This window comes from Siniperca chuatsi, linkage group LG6 (genome assembly GCF_020085105.1).
Source record: "Siniperca chuatsi isolate FFG_IHB_CAS linkage group LG6, ASM2008510v1, whole genome shotgun sequence".
Taxonomy (NCBI): domain Eukaryota; kingdom Metazoa; phylum Chordata; class Actinopteri; order Centrarchiformes; family Sinipercidae; genus Siniperca; species Siniperca chuatsi.
This window is the reverse complement of record NC_058047.1, coordinates 18530281-18556125: the sequence shown is the minus strand read 5'-3', so window position 1 is coordinate 18556125 and position 25845 is coordinate 18530281. Positions and strand designations below refer to the sequence as shown.

At 41.4% G+C, this 25845-nt stretch overlaps 1 protein-coding gene across 1 annotated transcript in view; it reads left to right on the top strand.

Moving 5' to 3' along the window:
• Positions 1 to 25845, top strand: part of cpamd8 (C3 and PZP like alpha-2-macroglobulin domain containing 8) — a 43645-nt gene that overhangs the window by 1280 nt on the left and 16520 nt on the right. Inside the window, exons 2-30 of the mRNA XM_044198789.1 lie at positions 1830 to 1981; positions 2553 to 2575; positions 3161 to 3326; positions 3772 to 3824; positions 4461 to 4478; positions 5053 to 5107; positions 5359 to 5472; positions 5894 to 5978; positions 6188 to 6296; positions 6591 to 6818; positions 7018 to 7188; positions 7272 to 7400; positions 7605 to 7803; positions 8076 to 8251; positions 9646 to 9795; positions 10152 to 10313; positions 10414 to 10556; positions 11423 to 11485; positions 12629 to 12860; positions 14601 to 14754; positions 16384 to 16514; positions 16689 to 16740; positions 16870 to 17168; positions 18148 to 18216; positions 18303 to 18459; positions 18636 to 18812; positions 20678 to 20759; positions 24196 to 24352; positions 24935 to 25009. Of these exons, the coding sequence (XP_044054724.1) occupies positions 1830 to 1981; positions 2553 to 2575; positions 3161 to 3326; positions 3772 to 3824; positions 4461 to 4478; positions 5053 to 5107; positions 5359 to 5472; positions 5894 to 5978; positions 6188 to 6296; positions 6591 to 6818; positions 7018 to 7188; positions 7272 to 7400; positions 7605 to 7803; positions 8076 to 8251; positions 9646 to 9795; positions 10152 to 10313; positions 10414 to 10556; positions 11423 to 11485; positions 12629 to 12860; positions 14601 to 14754; positions 16384 to 16514; positions 16689 to 16740; positions 16870 to 17168; positions 18148 to 18216; positions 18303 to 18459; positions 18636 to 18812; positions 20678 to 20759; positions 24196 to 24352; positions 24935 to 25009 (3781 nt within the window). The remainder of the gene's footprint in view (positions 1 to 1829; positions 1982 to 2552; positions 2576 to 3160; positions 3327 to 3771; positions 3825 to 4460; positions 4479 to 5052; positions 5108 to 5358; positions 5473 to 5893; positions 5979 to 6187; positions 6297 to 6590; positions 6819 to 7017; positions 7189 to 7271; positions 7401 to 7604; positions 7804 to 8075; positions 8252 to 9645; positions 9796 to 10151; positions 10314 to 10413; positions 10557 to 11422; positions 11486 to 12628; positions 12861 to 14600; positions 14755 to 16383; positions 16515 to 16688; positions 16741 to 16869; positions 17169 to 18147; positions 18217 to 18302; positions 18460 to 18635; positions 18813 to 20677; positions 20760 to 24195; positions 24353 to 24934; positions 25010 to 25845) is intronic.

The window sequence follows — 25845 nt, the reverse complement described above, 5'->3', positions numbered from 1 at the left end:
GTAAATTCATGGGTTTGGCAGTAGCCTATTTTATTAAGTTTATCCATCCAGACCCAGAGGCGAAAGAGGTAAAATTGACTTTTTGCTCTTTGATGCCATCAGTCAGGCTGCTGTCAGCTGCTTGGGAGCTTAATCCTGAGTCCAGTACAGCGCTATGTAGTGAATTAACAAAATTTACTGAATTGCTGACAAATGCAGGCTTGATTCACAAAAGAGAGCTTAAATCCTTGTCAAGTATTAAACAGCACAGATGAGGGTGAAATTTGGGCAAAAGGCTAAGAACATAAACCATGTGACTGAATTAGAAGGAACTGACTGTTAAAGATTTCACCTACAAAAGAGAACACAAAGCCTTATCAGTCACTGACCAGCTCTCAGCTGAGGACAAAAGTTGGGCAAAAACAATGAGAACTTGAGTACATCAAGCCATGTGACTGAAATAAGCATGGTCTCCACCACCTGATCCAGGCTCATCCAAGAGCTGGTTAAACTCACTGTAGATCAAACGCACAGAGTCAATTTCCTCGTATTATCTTCCTTCTCCCGAAGCCTTATTTTCCAGGGGATTTTCTCATGACTTTCTCTCTCAGGAACTGCTGTTGCCTCCGGCTGTAATGCTGTAGTGCTGTAATGCCAACCACCTGATCCTTCTCTCAGGCATGCAATTGGGTTTGTGCTTGAGGCTTTGCTCACTCCTAATTTGTGTGATCTTCAATAAAGTTTTCAGGGGGTGAGCAGGCCTATTTGCCTTAAACATTAGCGTTGGAATGACTGGGACAGGACTGAAACAAACAAGGAAATATTTAGGCTTATATTGTTTCAGGTACATAGTCTGCCACATGTGGGTGGCATAATTAATTTGGGACTGGGTCTGCTTTTCTCAAATCAACACATGCTGACAAATAATATAAGTAACTGAATGATACTCAAACACAACACATTATTTGGTGGACACTTTTATCGACTGCTCCACATGCCCCCTAACATAACCCCTAACAGACCACACTCTACCAATTTAGTTGTATCGGCCATGCTAACAAGAGCACCTGTTGTCCTATCTTTGTTACCTGAGAGATATAGCCTCTTAGCGCCAGCTGGTATATTCTTTCATCCAAATAAAACTTAAATTGGGCTTTTTTTCTCCAAACTGTTGATAAGCATCAAAGAATGACCTTTGCTCTGTGACCTCAGTGACAGGCTCCTTCCCTCAATTAAATGTCAGAGTGACAGTGTGGAATCTCAGTCGTTATTTTTCAAAACAGACACCAAGGTTCGGTCAGAGGTGTTGGACCACCCAAAGAGAACACTAGAGCAGAAAGCTAATTGGCCGACAGGTACTGTGTCCCTGGTAACTGTTGCAATTAAACCTGATCTCGCTGCACAAATCCAGTGGAATGCCCCTGTCTGTATGTGCATTTTCTTGTGGATGTGCATGCAGGTCAGGGGGAAACAGTGAGGGGGAAATGTGACTTTATGTTTAATTCACCTGTATGACTTCTTGCAAAACAAAGCTATAATTACATTCACTTAAAATCAGGAATGGGAAGTGGTATCAGAGCCGAAATGCACCTAAAATTGGAGCAGTGATGCTCTTCATATTATTTCATATGCAGCATATATTTACCTCTGTCCTCCTCATGTCTCTTTGTTCTCTGACCTCTACTTTACCTCCTGCCACCACCTCTCCCTCTCTTTTACCACTTCTACTCTCTCTCCACCTCTGTGTCCTCTGCTCTCCTTCCATCTCACCGCCCACCCTCCCTCCCCCTTGCCTTCCCTCCTCTTTATCTTACTCCATCTCCCCTTTCTCCACCTTGCTCTTCTCTCAGGGGTTATTTGGTCGCTGCACCCTCAGTGTTCCGAGCAGGTGTAGAGGAGAGCATGAGCGTAACCATCTTTAATGCAAAAGCAGAAACACGCGTCCAGGTGCAGCTGTCGGTGAAGGGACAGACGGTTGCTCACAGCCACGGCTCAGTGTTCGGTAAGAACTAATTCTGAATCTGAGGTTACACTGGCACAATGTATCACTTTTGGGAAGAAAACTTGCACTAACAAGTTGAGCTATGAGACACCCCTTTTTGGGTGATTTATTCAAAGGATGTTGAGATCACACAGGCAGGCATGCTGGCAAAAACATTGACGTAGATTGAAGAACACACACAACGTGAGCCTGACTGATCTCTGCCCTGACTGTGTGCTCCTGACCAGTTATGGTTTTCATAGACATTATCTTTGATTGGAGGCATCATTTCAGCCCATCCCACCAGCCACTTAGTGTATACAGTATGTGATTTGTTTGACAGCACCATTAATAGATGGTGCTAGCTATTCCTCAGAGTGGTATAGAGACAGACTGCAGCTGGATTTCCTGCTATCCCAGGGTGAACACCTCCAGGCAAACTCAACCACAGTCTAGTGGCGCTCATAACTGGATGTTAATAGTATCATACAGATGTTTATACAGATTTCTGAGAACTGAGATATAAGTATATAAAACTGATATAAGTATATGAAAATTCTCAAATTCAAATGTCTCATTGTCTCTATTTTAGACAAAGGCACCATCAAAATAAAGGTGAGTCTAACTGTGTTCAACTTAGTTTGCATTTGTTTTCTCAGCAGTATATGCATGCTGCTTTCCAGAGATGTTTAAAATGCATGGTGCTGTTTAGCGGTGACAGCTGCACAGTAGTGAGAGCCCCTTGTCCGTTGTGTGCACATTCCTCAGGCAACATGCAAATCAACACTAACATTATTTGTAATGCAACATCTGTCTCTGCTCATTCATTGGGAATAAGGTAACAGCCTCAATATAATATGCAACAGCTGTTGACGTGCATGTATGGTCCGCCGCCCCCGAAGGCTGGAATAGATCAATCTAGTATACACAACTCGATTCTTCCCTTCTGTCTGTCTCTCTCTCTCTCTCTCTCTCTCTCTCTCTCTCTCCTCCCTGTAACCTCCACCCTCATTCTCGTGAAATACAGTCATGTGTAGTGTGCTGTGTTATAGCTTGGCATTTTGAATTGTGTACAGCAGCCTAGAGTAAACATTTCAATCCTTCACCCATTGACCTAATTTACTTTTGGTAAATCCAGCCCTGATCCTCTTTGTGTTTGCTTTTGTGTGTGTTTATGCGTGTGTGTGTATATGCCACCAGGTTCCCTCTGGGCTAAGAGGCCAGGCCCATCTGAAGGTGTGGGGGAACCGTCACCTCACAGAGGGAGGCTACATCTTCCACAACTACACCACCGTCACAGTGGAGAGCAAGGGCACGACTGTCTTCATCCAGACTGACAAGCCCGTCTACAAACCCAAACATAAAGGTTCCCTCATAGTGCACCTGGTAGTTAATCAGTTAATCGCTGCACAGAAATGCAGGGAACTGAGGCTCATTTTTAGGGTTTTGTCATAGAATAAAACTTGGTTAATGAAAATCTGTCAAAAGATGCTGTCATGTTGATGCTGGGTTCAAACTGAAGAACAAAGATGGAGATAAGTGCTGTGATTATGTAATCCCGATCCTGGTATTATGGTGTATTCAGATTGAGATATAGCATTTTAATCCATCAAATTAATTCAGACAGTAAATTTAATCAATTCGGTTTAAGCAACAAGTTTTTAGAATTTGGTCTGTGATGGGCCAGAGATTCATTGATCCAAACAGGACTTTCAGAAATACTAGATAATGTTCATATGCATGAAGGATTTCTTGTTAAAAAGATGCAAACCCACTGTTTTACAATATTGCGTTTCTTTTTCTGCCTTTAGTTCTCATCAATGTGTACACAGTCACCCCCGACCTGAGGCCGGTAAATGACAAGGTAATTCAAAAGTGATGTCACTTTAAAGCCAATAAAGTTGCACCTCCAACACATCCACCTAAAAACATTGCAAACATTACACACCACTCATGGCAAATGGACAAACAAACAATAAAGAATTGAGTGATAGTCTTTAGTCAATATGAAAGGGATTTGTAAGAAAATTTGTATTGCAAAAAATACAAATTCTGAATGTCCAAATCTCTGTTTACGTTATCCAATAGATACGTTCACCTTTTTTTCCATATCACCTCAGCAATAGAACAACATAATATTTAGCATGAACATACTTTTCCATGTCTAATTGCTGGAGTTAAGAAGAGAGTCTGCCGTGAGTGCAGAAAAATGTACAGTTACCTATTTACAGAAGCCAAGCTAGAGTCATTTCTCTTGGAATGTCAGCAATGGCTCCAAATATACTGTGCAACTGTGCAGACAGACGGTTTATTGATGTTTGCAGCTATAAAGGTCTGCTGCTGGTAAAGGGCAATACTCACTTTCACAGATGGATGATTGTTGGATAAGGAAGGAGTGGGTAGAAGTGTTGGGATAAGGCATAGGATCCTCTGAAGGCTTTATAGTTTGTATCTAATTCATAACGTCTTGTACTTGTCTTTTCTTCTTTTTTTTTTGCAGATTGAGGCGTATGTTTTGGTGAGTGCAGGCTGCCCAGACCACCCAGGGGACAGTGGCAATTTTAGTTCCCAGCCTGGTCGGAGATTACAGAGCAGAAGTCAGGGCAGCTCACATAGATAACAGGGTGCCCTTTAGAACAGTACAAGGATAAACAACATGAAAGAAATCTCTTCTTCTCTCTTCTCTTCTCTTGGTTTTGTCTTTAATGGCTCCTCCTGCAACCCCATACACACTGTGTCTCCCTCTTTCGTACTTAACTGACCTAGCTCAATTATTGTCTCTCTTCCCAGATCTTGAGATGTTTGTAGGGCAAATAACAAGCTGCTGCTTCTTACTACTCTCTTACCTGTGGCCTATGTATCACCTGAGGAAAAGTTGTAAAAGTATTGACAGTGATCTGAGACAGGAGCCCGGTCTCTGGGTCAAGTTCAGTTCAAGGACTGTTAGACCTGACTCAGCAATTACAATATATGACATTGCCACTGTGTAATGACAATATGCAAATGATTGACTAACATTCATTAGTTCAACACTTAAATATGAAATGAGTAATCTTAAAACTGGTTTCTGAACTTCTAATTTGATCTCTCAGGATCCAAGAGGATCCAGGATGGTCCAGTGGAAAGGTCTAAAATCTATCTGCTGTGGTGAGCCACATCTTCTACAATGTATTTGCACCATAATTGTCCAGCCTGCAGATTCAAATTTCATTGCAGTGTTTCTCTAGGTAATATTTTTTTACTGGAGTGATAAAGTACCATTGTACCATTTTGGACACATACTATAATTCCAGGCCTGCTCATTTAATTCAGTTCTCTGCAGTGGTGGTACGTAAATGGTTAATCACTATCAAGCATACAGGGATTGGAGGTTTTAATTAGATTTCTCTGTCCTATAGGGGTTGTGAACATGAGTTTCCCTCTGTCGGACCAGCCTGTGTTTGGAGAGTGGTTTATCTTTGTGGAGGTGCAAGGCCATACCTATAACAAGTCGTTTGAAGTGCAGAAATATGGTGAGGCCCTGCACAAGATAGTTGTGCACAGCAGTTTATAGCATTGGTTATCAAGAGTACTTTATTTTTTAATTTATTTTTTTTACATTTTAGGCTTTCAATTGCCCTATAGTTCTTTATTGTGTTTTTAATTCTGGTAATGATATGTCGATATCCCATGTTTATTTTTTTTTCTTTGTGGAGCAAATTAAACTTTAAAAGCTCCATTTAGTGTTTCAGAAATAACATCTTTAGAGACAAGTAGAGGAGCAACATGAGGTTAATGCACTCTACTGCAAGTGTAGTTATAGAATAACATTATTTTATGTATCACCAACATGACAGAAAGCCACTAATAAGGAGTACAAAAGATAATAAAACAAAAAATACACCACAAAGTAGAATATGTAACTAAAGTAATATTCTGTCACCTCCTTCACAGTGATGCCCAAGTTTGAGTTGGTGATTGATCCACCACAATACATTCATGATCTGCACTCATGCGAGCAAGCCACTGTCAGGGCCAGGTAAGCCACTTAAAATTCAGCATAGAACAGATCAAACAAAAGTCCCCTTCGTCTTTTGTGAGAGGCACTTTAGTTTGGCTCACCATCTTTAAAACGGTGGTACCCGTAGCTCTGTTTGATTACACTCATTGTGCTTTTTAATTGTTTCTTGATTCCCTGACCTTGACTGCCTTGTAGATGTAGAGGTCTGACATATCAATGTTGTACAGGTATACCTTTGGGAAACCAGTGGCAGGGAAGTTGACAGTGAATATGACAGTGAATGGTGTTGGCTACTACCGTCATGAGATGGGCCAACCTGTGATTAAAACCATGGAGGTTAGTTTATTTATTTCCTGGTCAACAGATATCCTGATACTGTGTGTTAATGCTCCTGTTTATGAATTTATTAGTGAATTTAATGCTGGTATTGAAATAAGATTGTTGATTGTGTTGTCTGAATTGGTAGTTGGGGCTGAATTTTGCCACCCCCTACTCCCCAATCCACCCCGCAAAAACTATTATTATCATACATACATTGTACATAATTATTATTATGGGTGATCCGAACCCTGGCACTAGAATTATGTTCTACACATTCACAATACCAGATCACTCCTCTACTGTTCTCAGATCAAAGGCTCTGCAAACTTCAGCCTGTGTGTCAAGGACATGATGCCCTTGGATGTAGCTGATCATTTCAGGGGCACTGTGAGCATTTGGGCGTCAGTGACCACCATAGATGGAAGCAGGCAAACCACATTTGATGATTCAACACCCGTCCATAAACAACTCATCGACATCAAGTACTCCAAAGACACACGCAAACAGTTCAAGCCTGGTCTGCCTTACAAAGGGAAGGTGAGACAGCAAAATGTAGTTTTTGACATTGTAGACACACAACAATGTACTACTTCTTACTGTACTAAAGTAAACAAAACCAGCGTTAATATTTGTCAGCTGATAGCTAGATAGATAAATTAGGCTATTATTGGTTAATATTTACCCTGTTTGCTTTTTGTATTTTCCCACCTACTGTTTGTTAACCCTCTGCCTGTAGATTGAGGTGACCTATCCTGATGGGAGCCCTGCTGATGGAGTGAGGGTGCGTGTCAAGGCAGAGCTGACCCCCAAGGACAATGTCTACACCAGCGAACTGATCTCCAAGTATGGCCAGGCCACCTTTGAGATCCCCTCCATCCCTACTGCTGCCCAGTATGTCTGGCTAGAGGTCAGTGGCTGTAGTAGTAGTAGTGAGAAGGCAATTTTAAGCAAATCGTTTTAAAAATTAAGAACTTTTTTTGTGTGACATAGACCAAGGTGACATCCATTGACGGCAAGACAGTGGGAGACCAGTACCTGCCCAGCTACCTGTCTATCAGTAGCTGGTACTCTCCCAGCAGGTGTCACATTCAGATTCAGAGCCCCAGCGCCCCACTTAAGGTAAGTGCTGCCTTACGGCCTAAATTTCCAGGCAAAATCCTGTGAATGTGGACTGATATGTTCAGCATCATTATTGCTGCTTTGGGTTCAAACCTCATTTTGGACAATTTTTTCTAAAAATAATGTTTTTGTACTTCACAATGCTACGGGTTATCATCAGTAACATGATAATGTCAGCGTATTTGCATCTTTCTGTGCGCATAGGTTGGCCAAGAAGCAGAAGTTGCTCTCAAATCCACCTGTCCCTGTAACTTCACCCTACACTACGAGGTGACATCAAGGGGGAACATCGTCCTATCAGGCCAGCAATCAGCCAACCTGACAGCCTCGCACAGAGGAAAAAGGGCTACAGTCACCTTTGACAAGAACCTTCACACCACCCAGCCGCCTTCTTCTGCCTCTAGTATGTTTTTATCCCCTGGATTTTAATAGATAGAAAAAGAAACCCTTCTTCAATCCTTTTAGGATATCTGTTATGTTTTTTTAATTCTCAGCACTAGACGTTAAAATATCTGAGCATTATGCCTCAACCAGCACATTATTAAAGCTTCACACAAGCCCTGTGATCTTTTTTTATGAGTATGATATAGTGTCCGAGCATCTTCATCATAGATGTCTTCAACATCAGTTTACCGGATACCTTCATAGTCATGCCCTTTGCCGTCACTCTGCCAGGTGTTGCAGGCTCCTCCTCCCAGGCCGAGATGGACAGCTGTGTGTTATATCTACATTTCCCAGTTAGCCACAGCATGGCACCCCTCAGCCGTCTGCTGGTCTACTACGTGAGGGAAAACGGCGAAGGCGTCACAGACAGTCTGCAAATCCCTGTCCAGCCCGACTTTGAGAACCAGGTTTGTATTATCTTGAAATATAAGGCTTCACAGTACATTGTAAAGATAGTCTAAGGCCTTTTTCACAGCTTTCTCCTGCACATTGGTTTACTCCACACAGAAGGGCTTTATATTGACATTGATTTATATCAGCATTATTCGCTGCAACATGGCGAAAACAGAATAGACAAAAATCCCCTTTATTTAATTAAATTTATCCAGAGAAAAGCCTTTTATATGCCTTTATTACCCTATATTAACATTAAGATACCCTATATTAACATTAAGATATTAAACTTACTCTAACTCTGGGTATGTTCCTTGCCCAAACATTGTTGTTGGATATAAATTAGTTATTATAAAAATAGCTTTATTATGTAATAATTAAAAACCTGGAAAAAAGGGTGCAGTCTTTGTATACATTTTGGAGCTGAGCCCAAGTATCCATGCACCAGCTCTGTCTACAGTGTAATGTCTGTAAACAAACAGCTGTGTTGGCCTGGGAGAGCTCCCCAGTTCCTGCCTGCATTAGGTGGAGTTAACTCCCTGAAGTATTTACAGCTCCCTGGTATGCCATTACAACACTCTGTGTGTGTGTGTGTGTGTGTGTGTGTGTGTGTGTGTGTTGGAGGAGGGGGTTGTGAGGGCATGATTAGACAGAGGCCATGCAGGCCGCAGGCAGATGAGTGGGGTCGTGACAGGAGAGAATGACAGGTTACAGAGTGGTGAAAGGAAGGCAGCAGAACTGATTAACAGGCTAATTTGTGACTGCGCGCTGCTGAAAAACAATTTTGACACGTGAAAGTTTATGACCGACTCTCACCATCCCTCCTTCTTTGCCTGTAGTTTTCCAATCTTACTATTTAGCATTATAGGGTTGATGTTCTGCTGTAAATGATACAAACATTGCTACTGAAGAACTATAAAGCAACACTGCCAACTAGTGCCGAAACATTTAGTCAATTAATTGATTGGTAGGTCAACAGAAAATAAATCAACAACAACTTTAATAATAGTTTTATCATTTATGTCATTTATCAGGAAAAAATGCCAATCACTGGATCCAGCTTTTCAAATGTGAGGATTTGTTTTATATCTTTGTATTGTATGGGTTTTGGACTGGTAGTCAGACAAAACAAGCAATTCAAAGATGTCACCTTGGGCTCTTGAAAATTGGCATTTTCACTATTTTCTGACATTTTATAGACTTTGACCAATCAATGAATCTAAAAATTAATCAGCAGAATAATCAATAACTAAAATAATCGTTAGTTGCATCCCTACTGCCAACCATTGGAGTTTAATGCACAAAATTGTGGTCTAAAGAACTTGTTGTTTAAATGCATGCTGGTCCATAGAAAGGCTCCTTTTGTGGTTAACATATTGTCTGATGAACTATGTTGGTTGGTTCGCAGGTGTCTGTTTCTCTGTCAACTAATGAGTCCATGCCAGGGGACCCTGTGACCCTGCATGTTCGAGGAGAAAAAGGCTCCTGTGTGTGTGTGGCCACTGTGGATAAGAGTCTTTATCTATTAAAGCCTGACTTCCAGCTCAGTCCAGACAAGGTCGGTCCTAGGTTTGCAGTGATTTTCACAATCATTATGTCCACCTTAAAATATGGCTTAATCTTTTATTAACTAACTGATTTATTTCATAAAACAAGTAAAAAGAAATTCTGGCATTCAAGTGAAGCTTTTATTTCAAACTGAAAATCCAGCTTCATATATTTGTCTCTTTTCACTATTACATTACATACATCTTTGCTTAGAGTATGTGAATCTAAAGTGTCACAGCTTTTGACCTTACTAATAGATCCTTTTCTTTCTAGATATTACCTCACAAGCTATATATGTAACTCAGAGCTGAATTTGTGTATATAACTGTGCTTGTTTGCTTACATCACTGTGTTTCCTCTGTGCAGGTGTTTAAAGAGCTGGCAGATTTTGACGTTTCAGATGCCTTCGGCATTCCTAAAGATGACGGACACTTCTGGTGGCCTGGGCTGTCGTCAAAGAGACGCAGGCGGTCCTCTGTGTTCCCATGGCACTGGGACATCACCAAGGATGCACGCTTTGCTTTCACAGTGAGAACACACACTTAGTTAAAGAGCCGACGGTGATGGTACAGGGATAAAAAATAGTAATCTGTTTGTATGTTTTTATTTTTCTGTATGTTTAACACAGGAAACAGGGCTGGTTGTGATGACAGATATGGTGAGTTTAAACCACCGGCAGAGTGGAGGCATGTACACAGACGAGGCTGTTCCTGCCTTCCAGCCGCACACCTCCACCTTAGTGGCTGCCATGCACTCTCGACCCACGAACAGGTAAAGGACCTATTATAGAGAGGTCAGAGGTAGTCTCTGGGCATCAACTAACCACTCTGAACTCTGAGATGCCTAAAAATGCAAGTATAGTTCTCTTCCAGCTGTGGTGTGGCTCTTAGAAAAGTTTTCTTAACTGATTTAAAAAGCGCAGAAAGTCCATAATTTTTTATCTAAAAGTTAATAAAACAAGTTACTAAATATAAATGTACAACAAAGTTAACAAATGTCACCAGCTGGTTGGGATTTTGTGTCTTGCTCAAGGAAATTCAGTTGCTAGTGTGAACATAGTGACTATGTAATAGATTAAACCCATGGCCTGTCAATGTTAGGATGGCCTTTATGTGTTAGGATTGTCTCTATAACCAGTAAGGTATTTGAATGTATTACTCTTTAAATTCCCCTGTTACTTATTCCGCTCTCCTTAATGCCGAATGGCAGAAAACAAGTTATTAATGAAATGTTACTGTGACTGGACCACACACAGGGCAGTTACTTTTCTGAAAACAATTAATTTGAAAGTAAACCCATGAGAGAGCAATAAGTACCTAATGCTCCCAGGAATTATATTCTAGCAATACACATTTCAGTATTGTCATTCTTGGGTTGAATAAGGTCTCCAAAATGAGTAATAGACCAGCAGAGAAAAACATGACAAAAGAAATTTGTTTTGTTAGTTTGTCTATATTTAAGGTCTGCATTCCTTAATGCCACGAATACTTCTCATTCTAGTGATGAACATTAAACACATGACGTGACTTATCGAATGTCAGCGTGGAATTCAGAATAATACATTTTCCAATTATGGTGTTGTTTTATTGTGAGCAGCTGAAGCCTCTTATTGATGTCAGCTTGTGTTTTGGTTGCAGAGCAGAGAAGCGTAGGCGTACATTTTTCCCAGAGACTTGGGTGTGGCACTGTCTCAACGTCAGGTATTTAAATCTTTATATAAATATTTCACTTGTGTGTGTGTGTGTGTGTGTGTGTGTGTGTGTGTGTGTGTGTGTGTGTGTGTGTGTGTGTGTGTGTGTGTATGTGTCTCTGTTACATGCCTATGGCTAGATATATCAGGTTGACCAAATTGTCTATACTTACATGGGATTTATTCACAATCTAAAACATTTAGGAGAGAAGTGGAGAGGAGAGGAGCAAACATACAAAAACCTAAAAGGATGAAACAGACGGGGGACAAAAGGAGAGAAACATTCATATAGTGAAGGAGGAGATGTAGGAGCGTAGGGTGGAACAGGAAGAGAAAAGAGAAAAGGAGGTGTGAAGAGAAGAAGAAAGATAAGCAGATAAAGAAAGGAGGAAGAGAAGATGGAAAGTAAGGATAAGAAAGGGGTGCTGGAAAGGAAAGAGATGGTAGTGAGAAGAGAAGAATGAGAGAGGAGAGGAAAGGTGCGAGTCGACCCTGTATGCAAGAAGACTGATGTTCCATCACTCCAGCAGCGTCCAGCACTTCCCCCCTCTGGGTGTGAATGTGCCTCATTTAAATTGGGCGATCTTGGAACAGACTGTCACTTTCTCAACAGCTCCTTCCATTCATTTTCTGCCAATATAAATGAACTGCCCATAGATTTCCATATGCTTGATTCCTTTGGATGGGACTTCAGCTCTGCCTAATTTCCTGTGAAGTGCAAAGCTCTGATTTCCCTTAAAAGTCTATTAAAGTGGATTTTGGGCACCTTTGATCAAAAGGAAGGGCGTACATGCAGTTTTTCAAGTTTATTATGCCCTGTGACAGTTTGCCAAGACCAACATTAAATATGGGTTGCCAATAATGATCTCAGCCCACTTCATTCAAAGAAACAGATCGGGTCAACACCTGACTGTCCCTCATACCTATCCTTTTTAGAGTGTTTGCTGTAGTTACATTGGTGCAGGTGTTGGTGTTGATACAGGTGTTGCTAACATAAAAGTAATCTACACTGTTTCATCAAGCCTGTCCTTGTAGTCTGTGCCTTTTTATTGCTTGTGTTGTATAAGACCATGAAAGGATGCTAAAATCTTTTTCCTTCATTGTCCAATTAAGTTTGCCACTCAACTTGTATCTCAACATGCGTCACTTACAGCTCTGAAACCGGGGAAGCTGAGCTGCGATTGGACGTTCCGGATTCGATCACCACATGGGTGACAGAAGCTGTTGGCCTGTCAGAGGAAAAGGGGCTGGGCTTAGCAAAGAGAGCAGAGCTTCATACCTTCAAGCCCTTCTTTGTTGACTTCACTTTGCCCTACAGCTTAATCAGAGGGGAGCAGACCAAAGTTCCCCTCACTGTCTACAACTACCTGTCATCCTGTTCTGAGGTAAGATGATGAATGAGAGGGCAAGTGGACAGGAAACAAGTTACTTTTCCACAGTGCAGCATATGTGCAATGAGGCTCATTTACAGTTGCCTTCACACAGTACAACCTTCACACTCTAAATTTCAACCATATTTCTGAAGATGGCAAGGGTACCACTTCTTTACTGGGATATAGCTTAAAGGGTCATACTCATGCTTTGCATGTTTTAGCTCATTACCTACAAATTGTGTGCATTTTACAATACAGTTAGCCATTTTTCAAAGGATGGTTTGAAAATCAGCACAAATGTTTTAAGGGTATCTGCAGTGATGACAGAGCTAGATCACACATATATGATGTTGGGAACGCGCACCTTTTTGCTTCTGTTCTGATTTGTTTTATGTAACGTTGAAAATGTTACATAAAACGTAGTTAATGTAAATTTAGCCAATTTTTTTAATGTGGTAAAACATTAAAAACATTAAAAACACACAATAAATTAACAATGATAATAAATATCTTGAGGTACCCTTGGCCCATCCTCAAGGCACCCCAGGGTGCAGCGGCACCCACTTTAGGTGGAAGATAAACTGTTAATCCATCCATTTTCTGCCACTTATACGTTTCCTGATTGCGTTAACTTAATTGATTATATCATTAGGAATTCTTGTTATATACTGATGGGATATACTGAAACAAATGATAACAACTAAACTAACTAAATAACTAAACAACTAAACAACTAAATAATAACAAATTCTAGGCCATGTTGTCCCTACGGGTTTTCCATCATAGTTTCATATTTTGACCGGTATGATGGTGAAACAGGTATTAATTTGCATTCTATGCTGTATTAAAAAAGTCTTAAAAAGTCTTAAATTTAACTTGGGTAACAGATGACAATGTTATTAGTGCGTTACTGGTCAAGTTCCTCATGAGTGTAGAAGTGTTTGAAGTGAAGACGGCGAATCACAGAGAAGACACAAAGAATCTTTCAGGCACTGAAAACCAACCTAAAAACACATGATGTGCTTTACAGGTGATTGGCTAAAACATCCATGGTCCTTAAAGTTTTTTTTTATTTCTGCCTTTAGCAGAACCAGTGGGATGTCAAAGCAATGTGATAAACGAGACAAGGCTTGTTATGGAATACCTGTAGGTATGCCCAGGGGTATTGAGGGATTGGAAATGGTGTCCAAAGGAAGCACAGGTTTGTAATGTGAAGATATGAGATTAGCTCAGAAGTATGTTTTAGTGCTCACTTTGAATAGCTCTCTAAGCTCTGTCTTGGCCTTAAATGGGTCCATCCTGCGCTCCACATAGATGACATCATGATGTTTGCAGATGAGCCTGTTAAATGGCTTGTGCGTGTGCTGCCCTGATGTCATGTTAGGTGAATATGCAAACCAGCGTAGCCCTTCCTTTGATGTCCACCCCAGCAACATGTGATTCCTATATTTTCGGCTCAGTTATTTACGACTTGTGGCGTGTGGATAAAGAACAGTTAAAAGATCCCTCAGCATTACTGAGCCCTCTGTGAAAATTGGACGATGAGTGGAACTTAATCCTTCAGGGAGCTTGAGAAGCATGAGTCAGTCAGCATGGAAAATTCACAATGTGATTTAAAAATTCTCCCTCGCTTTCAAAGGTTTGAGGAGAACACGCTATATGAGGGAGGGGCGTGCCGGCAGAAATGATGTCATTGTAGCCTGTCAGAGAAGATCAATTGCCTCTGTTTAGTCTCTTCCTCTCCTCTCACAGGTTCATGTTAAAGTATCAGTTCCGAAAGGCATAAAGTTTGTTGGACACCCTGGAAAGCATCACCTTACCAGGAAGAAGTGTGTTGCTCCTGGAGAGGCTACACCTACATCCATTGTATTGTCTTTCACTGAACTGGGGTCAGCAAACATCACAGGTACCACTGAATAAATCAAATTAATAACAATAATTATATCCAACATAAATAACAATTCTTGATTTGATTGATCAACTATTATCCAACTATTAGTATTCCATAATTGTAAATACATTTGTAGGCAGGGTGGAAGGGTTTTAACATGATCTTGTTCCTAAAAGAGTTTTCCTTTAAGAAACATGCACATGTCATGGCACTGCCATGGCAGTTGCAAGGCAAAGGTCATAGGGCAAATTCAGGTAAGTTGGCCAGATATCAGACATTTTATCACCATTTGCAACACTTCAGAAATTAATTTAGCATTTTCACTGTTGGTCAGTATAATAGATCAAATGAACAGTTGTATGACTATAAAACATAGCAACAAAGGAACTTTCTATTTACTAAGACATTAAGTAATGTTCAATTACTGCAACAATTTAGGATCAGCTATTTTTATATCCCACAATCCCTGTCGCATGATCAGAAAGGAGGGAGGCTGAGCCTTTGTTTTGAAGGTATGCTTCAGAGTTTTAATGCATGTAAACAATACAGATTTGATTGTGCTGGATCATGGAAATGGTGTTATTTGAATTGTTAAGTGGCATTGCACTTTAAAAAATAACAGCCTTTCACCGGGACGTCATTGCCCTCAGTGTGATGCCTTACAAAAAGGCAAGCCTTTGACTTATGAGAGCTCTGCTGGCCAAGGAGCTGAGCTGTGTGTGATCTGGTCACCCACCCAGAGTTACAAACAGTTCCCTCCAGAGCGCATGTGAGAACAAAGCAGGCCAGCAGTGGGGGAGCAACCAGAGCTGTGCTGTGACACTCAGTGGCATGTTGATGAGTTTGCAGGTCACTGACGGTCAATAGGCCCCCCATGGCCCCACTCCTAGTCCCCTGGCCCCTTGTGTTTCCCTCTCAGTACACACACACAAAGAGACGCCACTGGCACAGGGCCATATTTCCAATGTGCTCCCCAGCAAGAGAACTGGGAGTGCTCTTACAGACATGTTTGTCCTGTGTAACGTATGTTGATGTTCACAATTGACATTAGATAGGTAATAGTGATTTTTGACTTCACAAACACTTTGTTTTCCCCAAATCCCTTGACAATTTTCCAACATTGTTATGATATCTATATTTTTATGAAATCCACCCATAAAGAGTGACTTATAAGTACTTCAGTAGGATGAGCCTAGATGTGTCTAGATTGGCAAAAGTCAAGACAGTTATCACCCAGTATTCACAATCTGCAAGTACTCTGAGAAGTACTTTGTAATGATGATTATAAACATTTTGAAGTATCACAACTACCAAGCAACTGTAGGCAGACAGATTTAAAGGACTTGGGAACACAGGACACGGCTGCACTTGCTTTCTGGCAACCAGGACAGTCTTGTCCTCCCTCAGCCCCATTGCTCCCAGCCCTACCATTACCATTTTATTTAATAACACATAAACGTCTTCTGAATGGGTAAAACTTGGAACCCCAAAGCCACTTTCACATTTTCTTCAGGTTCTTTAAGGACCTAACAACTGGCTGGGGGCGACACTCCACAGACATTCTAGACAACCAAAAGGGGAGATATTGTGCCGTGACATAATTGAACGAGGAAAAGCTGATTCTGTTTTCTCCTTCCCCGATAGCTCGTGCTATTGCTTACAGTGAACCAAGCTGCTGTTCAGATGGACTCCAAACAGGCAAAACAGGCAATGACGTGGACGAAAGAAGGACCCCAATTGGCCTGGACTATGTCCGCAGGACTGTCCAGGTGGAGGTAAGAGAGCTGATATTGATCAATGTCACTTGATAGAGAAGACTGCTTTATATATAATATTTATTCAACAATTTTGTTGAGATAATTTGTCGGAAACTTTTTTTATTTATTCATCCCACTTATCCTCTTTTTCTTTCCTGTGGCTCTCTTTTCTTCCTCTCACTCTCCTTGTAGCCAGAAGGCCTTCCCAGAGAGTACACCTACAGTGTCTTCTTCTGTCCAAATGGTCAGTGTGGATGTATCTTCCTTTTTTTAATCATTTTTAATACATTTTCAGGAGACCAGTGGGAGATCATAGTTTTCCTGCTGTATCCTCTCCCTAATGCCTGAGTGTATTTAATATGTCCATTCTCAGAGAGAATCCACATTTCCACCCCCAACAAGTATGAGTATCAGTATGTGAAAAAGCCAGCCAAGATGAACCAGTTCCAGGTGGCAGTGAAGACCCACAACGATGCCCATTTTGCCCTCTCTGCCAGCCCCCATGATAGTGCAGAGATGCTAGAGATCGTAGTTGGGGGAAGGCAAAACACTCGCTCCTGGGTCTCCTTGGGCAAGATGGGTGAGCCCCTTGTCAGTGCCTCCACACCAGGTATTCTCTCCTGGGATGAGTTCCGCAGCTTCTGGATCAGTTGGAAGGGAGGTGTGGTGCAGGTAAGGAGATAAAGGAATTGTAGAAGAAAATATTGTTCTACAATATGAATGAATACATTTAATACTTTGATATACAACTTCAATCTCTAGTACTGAAGCTCCAGTGGGTCAGTGGTTGGATTAATATATGTAATGGTTTAGTGTGATAGATTGGCAACAATTGATCGACTGTTTAGCAGGTGAACAGATGAGCACATAGAATTATGAAATATCATGCACCGACAAGTGCAACAGATTTGTGTTCAGATCATAAGTGGATGCTCTGACACAAAGAGAAGAGAGTGAAAAAGACTCAACAGGCCATGGGGTCTCTGTGTTAGGAGGACTGGTGCCACTTTTACTCGCATGCCTTCCTGTAAGGTCACGCACAAGGGGCTGATGTCACTGAAGGCACTCAGTGATCCATGGCCTGGTGCTCTCATGGCACTCTCTGTCTGGCACACTGCTCCTTAGCCCCAGCATTAGCCTCGCACCGTTCACCAAAGGCAGCAGTTAAAAGCCTGCATATTACAACCCAATAGTATACATTTATTTTTTGGGGGGGCAGTGGCATATTGGATTGGATGAACTGTGGGGCTCTGCCTCGCATGGTCTTTGATTTAATGTGATTACACAATGAAACTCTAGTACCAGAGAGGAAATGTGCTCTACATGGGTCTGTTTGTATGTTTGTGTTTGTGATTGTGTGTGGGAGGTGAGTGAATCACATGGCAACACCAACACTTGGCAGAAGGACCTTGTTAGTGCTCAGTATGAGGGAATCCAAAATAAGCACCAGTTGCTTTCTAAAGTGGGTTTATTGATTTGTAATGTTTTCTTGTTGACTACTGTCTATTTGTGTACTATTCTACTTGTGTTCTGATTCTTACAGGGAGCAGTAGTATGACCAAAACACACAAACAAATGCAATATGACAAATGGACTATTTATTACAAATGTGAGGTGTTTGCCTTCAGCCAGTCTGCATTATTCTCTCCAGGTGGGCCATGGTTTGCATCCATCCAATGAATCAGTGATCCTCCAGTGGACAGGCCAATTCCCCGGACAGGTTTGACTCTTTTGTGGCATTTATATATTAGTTGCAATAATTTATCTTTAGAGATCATTAAAAAAATAATTAGTTTGTTCATCCAGGTACGCCACATAGGCTTCTCAACAGGCTGGGGCTCAGTCGGGGAGTTTAAGATCTGGAGGAAGGAAGACTCTGATGAAAACCACAATGAGGCTTTCACTCTGGGGGTCCCACACAACATGGTGCCTGGATCTGAGAGGGCCACTGCATTTATGATTGGTAAACATGCATATACACATTATTGTGTGTAAGAAACATTTACTTCTCTATTATTCAATTATACTCTTATCTACATTAAAGTGTTAGTGTAGATCCATAAAGCTTACATTTGAATAAAACTAAAATACATTTTGCAATGTGAATAAATATTGTCTGTATGTGTGCACCTGTATCAGGGGATGTGATGGGGCCAACTCTTAATAACCTGGACAAGCTGTTGCGGCTGCCCTTTGGATGTGGGGAGCAGAACATGATCCACTTTGCCCCCAATGTCTTTGTTCTCAAGTACCTGCAGAAGACCAGGCAGCTCAGCCCCGAGGTTGAGAATGAAGCAACTGACTACCTGCTGCAAGGTAAACAAACTGCAACCCAACCACATTCTGCTTTTCATAACATGTGCACCCGTAGACCAAACTATTAATGCAAACTTATCCCAGTGGGTTAAAGATGGCCTCCTCACTAAACTTTAAAAATACTGTCTGTTGCTCTCTTTCCCTCTTATCCTGTGTGTTTTTGTGAGAAGTTTTACATGTACGTGTCAGGGAAATATTAGTGTGAGTTTTGTACACTTTACTATTGATTGAAGCGCTTTGAGTAGTGGGAAAAGACTAGAAAGGCGCCATATAAGTACAGTCCATTTACCATTTAACATTACTTGTGATTTTGATAATCAGTCCTTTCATAATTTTGTTATCCTGAAGTACTCACTGTAATGTGGTTTGGATAAGATGTCCAACAAAATGTTTAAAATGTAAAGCTATTTATTAGAAGCTGAGTATCAGGACTAATAAGAGCTCTTAATTCATACAAACTGTTATGTTGGACAACTTATTTTGGACAAACCTGAATCAGTGATCCAATAATGAAACTGAGATGATCATCTTCGGTACCACAGATTCCACCTGTCTGGGCCACTGGTCAGATAACTAATGACAAGTTTATCCAAAGATGCGCTGCATCCCCAAAATGCTGCTGACCTATCTCCAATTAGCTAGCAGCCGTCTAAGCAGAGGAAACAAAAGCGTCAATTAAGCTCTCACAGTGTGCCGTAAATAAGAAGTCAAATCGCTTCTGGCTCAACTGTGCGCAAAGTGACTTAGTGCTGAGCGGAAGGAATGTTTTCTAATTATTGGCAAGTTGTATAGTGTTGTTGGGATTTCTGGAAACGACTGGAGTGAAGTTTACCTTGGATAATGGATTCTGTTTGTGGAGCTGTGGATTTCTCGACAGAGGAGTCTTGGCCTGGCTGGCACAAAATACTTTGGATCATGAATTGGAACATGAAGCTGGATGTTGTTACCCAGACCAATCTTTTCTCCACCTCCTCTGTTTTCCCTACTTACCCTCGCAAAGACTCACTCACCTTCAGTGACTCTCGCTAGACTTTTTCTAGCATGCTGTACCAGGGATAAGCCATTGGATGTAAAACAGTTGTGTTCAAGCCTTGGACAGGTGGCAAAGTTCAAGAGATAATCTTACCATCCTGACATTGGAAATGACATTGAGGCTGACCTTGAGCTGGCAGTATGGGCTGCTCCCAAAAAAAAAGCCTTCTTGCACAAATTTTTGTTTGGGAGACTCAGACTTGGAAGAATTGTTAAAATGTGTAAGGAGCCTCAGGATCCCAGAAGAATTCAAATGTGTAGAAGAGGAAGAGGCAGTAGTTTTCACAAATAAGTTTACACTCTCGTCTAAACACTGCATACCTTACAAAATCATAGAGGTTTTGCATCATTAAAAGTGGGAATTCAGCTGCTGGGCTGTATAAACAAAATAAGTGGCTTGTGTTGGAATCACCCTCTTTGATCACAGCATGGAGCACCTGGACACCTTTGCACAGTTGCTCTATTATACTGTAATTGAACATTTGCAATGACCAGTGCAAAGCACTTCGTCAACAAGGGCATGTCCAAGCACACTTGGTATTTTGGTATATATATGCAGGTGCGGCTTGCTCTGCACAAAAGAAGTTCACTATGCCTCACGTCTTTGCATGCAGACCATTGCACCCCTCTTACCAACTTTGTACCATGTGCACTGTGTACTGCATAAAAATACCAAATGTATGGCAAAGAGGTGGAGTTCCTACAGACTTGACAGGTTCTATACAACCTGAAAAAGTGTGTAAATAATTTTTATAATTTCTCAGTAAATTTGAGGGACTATTCTTGCTGAAAGTGCTCTCCCACCATTTCTCTCATTCTTTATTCTTATCCAGGCTACCAGAGACAACTGACCTACAAACGGCAGGATGGATCCTACAGTGCCTTCGGAGAAAGGGATTCCTCTGGCAGTATGTGGTAAGTCATTGTAGGTGTAGCTGTTAAAGTTTACACAACTCATACCAGCCAAACTATGATTAGCTGTAGCCACATTCTTTAGCTTTAACTGGGACATAGGTTGCTGGCCAAAGCAATGAAGTTTTTATCAGCATCTCAGTACGCTGTGCTCAAATTAATCTATTCCTGTTGATGTGTTTAAATCACTGGTGAGTGTTTATTTCATGTTTACACTCCCTGGGGGCAGGTAGAACCATCTCATGGTATTTATAACTGAAATCAATGCTCTCAATGGGGAGCTCCACTGCTTGCATTTTGAGGCCCATGCACAATGTGCATACCTCTGGTTGATTTATGAGCTGAAGTGGGTATTATGATATTTAATAGAGCTAACACTGTGAAACAGCAGGTTACATAAACGACAGAGTATCATAAACAAACTGCATAATTGGATCCCTGAGGTAGGCAAAGCTGTCAAGATTTATTTGCAGTTAATCAGGGTTCATATCCGTGGCACTGAGTGGACCCATGCTGCTTTGGCCCCACAGATGAGCTCTTAATGCCACTATTGGAGACAGTGTTATAAGTTGTCTGGAGCCACTTCACCAAATGGCTCTCTACCTTTTTTCGACATGGCCTAGAAAATAGAAGTAGAGCATGCCTCTTAATGACTCACTACCTGGGTGTAATTGGTAACATTAAACTGCTGTGGAAACCTTGAACTCTTCCTGTGTTGACTGTGAGGATATGAGGATGTAACAGGCAGTGGTTTGGAGTTTTCCTTGGCGCCCAGGGCAACAAGTGAAGGTTGTGTGCACAACTTAGATGGTGAACCTTCAGTAAACCTGCATCAGACACTTTATGAATCCATCAACAACATGTTTGCATCCAAAACAAACCCAGCTTTTGTTTTAGTTCCAGAGTTCACGAGTAGAGCAGTGTATTTACTGCCTGCTTAAAAGCACCCGTAATGCAGTGTTAATGTATTCCAGCTTGTAAAAATGTATTTGAGTGGAAATTGACAGGATCTAATGAAAAGATTGAACTTAATGACAAGGGCTGGCAGTAATGGTTTGGTGTGCTGTGCTGGCTGTCTATGATGCCAAGGCTGTTAACACTGCACAGAGTGGCCTGAAAGTTCAGTGACTTAATGTAATTCAGAAGCAGGGAGACACTGACAAGGAATGATAAGGGTGATAGAGAATATAGTTTTTAACCACTGGCTCCTTTTCATGTTGCATTGAATGAGAACTACCCGCTATTTTGCAAATAAGGACTTAAGGGAACAGTATGGGTTTGTGCATACATATGTAGGTTTTTATTACCATACTAAAGGAAACCCCCAAGTTTCCATATGTTCTTCCATTTTAGCTAACAGAGAAAGCTGAAGCCACGGCAAAACTAAAAAACTGCTTTTAACAAACTTGTAAAAAGTGTGCTCCCTCCTTATATAATACTTTTTAAGAGTGGGGCAGTTCTTTTTTTCATTTTGTCAGTCCGTGGCTCTACATGTTGAGGCTGGCATGGCATTTGTGTCTGCCCAAAGACTGATCTGACAGCGTTAGCAGGGTTGGGGGAATAAATACCAGAGATTGAAAGAACTGATATCTGCTGCTGTATTAACCTAATAGCTATTTCTATTCCTGTGCCAAACTGGCAGGCAAATGTTTCTTTCTTTCTTTTGCTATAGCTTTGCTATATTAAGTCATGCAGGTTTGTCACAAAGCTATCATCCACAGACTCCAATCCTTAGAATTGAAAATATCCATATATCCACCAAATGAAATAGAGAAATGTTCAGTCACAGCCAGACATTTGCTAACATTTTACTGATGTCTTGATTTAATTTACTAGTTTGGTTGCAATAGTAGCAGCAGTAGCACCTAATCCATCATTTCAGTTTTAGAAGTCTCAAGGCAGCTGTCCCTAATCCTAACCCGTGTTTAGTTATATGTTGGTGTAATCAGGTTTTATTTTAGTTTAAGTGATATACAGTACATCTGGATGCTTTCCAAAACAACACACCAGCAACATCTCAACTGTTGAAGGCAAAAACACAACAGGAGTGGGTAACACTTTCTCCTAGTCCAACTCATAACATTCCCCTTTAAGCTTGGCAACCTAGGCTTTATCATGGAGCACACCCATGTATTGTCTTTAAAAAAAATCCTTCAGATCTACCCTTTGAAGCATGGTGCTGGATAAGGATAGCTCAGAGAGGGGATTTTGAAGTGAGAAGTCAGAAAACAGGAGAAAGAATAAGGAAGGGGGAGAATCCGGAAAGGATGACCCTAGCCAAGGGCCGAGTAGTGGAAGTGAGCCTGTCTAGTGCTTCCTTCCTTCCCCAATCTAAATCATATTTACGCTTTCTAGTACCTTTCCCTGGGGCCCGACATTTAAAGCCGGTGACACAATATTACTTAACATTATAAAAATTCCAACAGGCTTGCGGCTTCATCCCTAGTTTTGTCTCCAGGGAGGAATAACATCCAGGTTCCAGCCAGGGATTTAATGTTTCGCTTTATGAGAGCAAGGTTCTTTTTTTCCTACTCATCTCCCCTGGTGCTCTTTCTTGGATTGTGCTCTCACATATGAGCTGTGTTGAGAAACTAAAGCACGACCTGTTTGTTTATTTCTTCATTTCCATCTTGTGTTTCTTTCTTTTTATGGTAAGCAGCTTGCCTCATCCTATAAGTCAGTTGTGGTCAGGGGTACTGTAATGGAATGTCTTGCTGTCACTGAGGAGATGTTGGCCAAAGACTGCAACTTTCGTCCACAACCGGGAGGTCTGTTGTTTATGGATGAGTGTGTGTTTATTAGCTCAGCCGTGTCCCCCAGGGTTGACCTTGGCCTTTCTCCGTGGTTCCCCTGGTCCTCCACCATAGCCCACTAAAACCACAGCTCATAAACTTTCAGTTGCACTCCCAGGCCAGCCAGATTTATGACCTTTGTCCCTGGGATCTGTGTTTGTATTAGTTGCAGAATGCTTTTGGGGAATCTCCAACATACATGCAGAAAGATACATTTTTGGCCTGTGTGAGATTTCACATTCTGAGTGGCACAGCTGCCACATCCTGTAGCGGTGATCAAACACTGCCACACCCATCTGCTCCCCTCCTCACTTTCTTTTTTTTTCCATTTCCTCAGATCTGTCTATACATACCAGTCCTTTCTCCCTCTATCTTTGACAAAAACATCCCTCCATCTACATGCATCTCTATCAGCCCCCCTCCCCCTCATTTGACTGGCTGAAATAGTGTGACTGGTTGGAAAATGTGTCACTCTGTTGAAAAAATTATTGTCGTCAAACTCTTGATAGTTAAGTATTTTTTGGCATTTGCCAGCACATGTTTTAAAGGATCTTGGATATCTCTCCTCTCTTATCTCCTTCCCCTTTCCTTCCCCTCATCCATATTTATCTGTCTCACCCCTCCACCTCCATCTCTCCTTCCTCTAGGTTGACAGCATTTGTGCTGAAGTCGTTTGCTCAGTCTCGGGGTTTCATCTTCATTGACCCCGAGGAGCTTCGTGCGGCCAAGTCCTGGCTCATCAAACATCAGCGAGATGATGGCTCCTTCCCCGCCATGGGACGCATCCTCAACAAAGACCTGCAGGTAGGCTTGTACCTTGGTGGATGTGGGGTGGGGATGGGGTTAAAGGCAGGAACAAACATGGATGCAACACTATTTTAGTAAGTCCCAATTACATTATACTGTATGTCATGAAGGAGCAATCTAGATGAAAGGGAGGGATTGCTAATTACTCCCAGAGACAATGACTGTTGCAGGATGGCATTTCTACGATTCTTTAAACTTATTTTATGAATCTACATCTCTCTGTATAATTATGTTTTCAGTGTGTTTGTGTGTCAGGTGAAAGCTAATTTTGTCAGACCTCCATCTAACCAAGCTTAAGAAGGTCTGGAGAAATTCATGCCAAAAGTTGCTGGGCAAAATAACCAGAAATATTTACACTAGGGGAAAACTGAAGGCTGAGGTGTTATTTACTAAGAGACCTTTTCTCGAGGCAGGCATTTTCAAACTCAATGCCAACCCCATAGCTGCCTCCATTTACATGATTTAATGAGATTAATTTTTGGATGAAAAAAATATTCTTCAGACTTCTCTGAGTTTTCTGAGATAGAGGTCGCTATGATGTGGAATTAACTGAAAGCTAATGTGTGCTTATGTCCACAGGGAGGGATCCATGGGAAAATCTCACTTACAGCTTATGTGGTAGCAGCTCTTTTGGAGACAGGGATAACCACAGAGGTAAGCAGTCCGACAAAATAGCATGTCACTGCAGTCTGTGCCACTCCATTACAGTAAATGCTCAGTGTTGAGCTACACAGTGTTTAATGTGAAAGGTACTTTAACACATTTAACTGCCCAGTTAAAAAAAACAAGTCCAAATGTTCCACTTTGCCTGATGTGTCACCTTCAGCAGATGCAGTGGTGTAAAAAGTGATTCATGATGTCAGCGGGTTAAAAGGAGCAAGTCTTTTAATCATCAAGAGCAACACATAGTGTGCTACCTGTCCCGCTTGAACTACTTACTCCTGTAGCCCATCCTACCAGCCTGCTGTGAATTTAAGCACAGGTCATGTGTGGGCGTATCTCTGCATTCCTGATAGTTGTGAAGATGGATGTGCTGGCAGCCTGCTCATATTTGTTATGCCCCAGTGCCGCTAATCTAATATCTAATCACCTTTTGGACTACATCAAAAGATTTAGGCTGACGTGCAGAGACAATTACATTCCGTGACACCCTGGTTGCATTCCTCCCTATCTCCTTTCTTCTTTTTCCCTTATTGCTCCATTTTTCTCTCTGTTTTTCTTTATTCTCTTACTAATAGCCATCCTCAATAATTAAACATCAGCACCATGTGTGCTGTTCATTCACTAAAAGATGTGGGAAAAGGAAGAGTTACAACATAATTCTGGTGAAATCGTGCTCAGCATGAATAGCTTACTCTGGCAATATGACAGCCTCTAAACCTCTGATTGTTTTTGTTTTTGCTCTCCATTTGTCCACATAGTTGACTCTTTATTTAGCATTTCCTCTCCCTCCTCTCCATCCATCTTCCCCCCCCCATCTATCCGAAAGG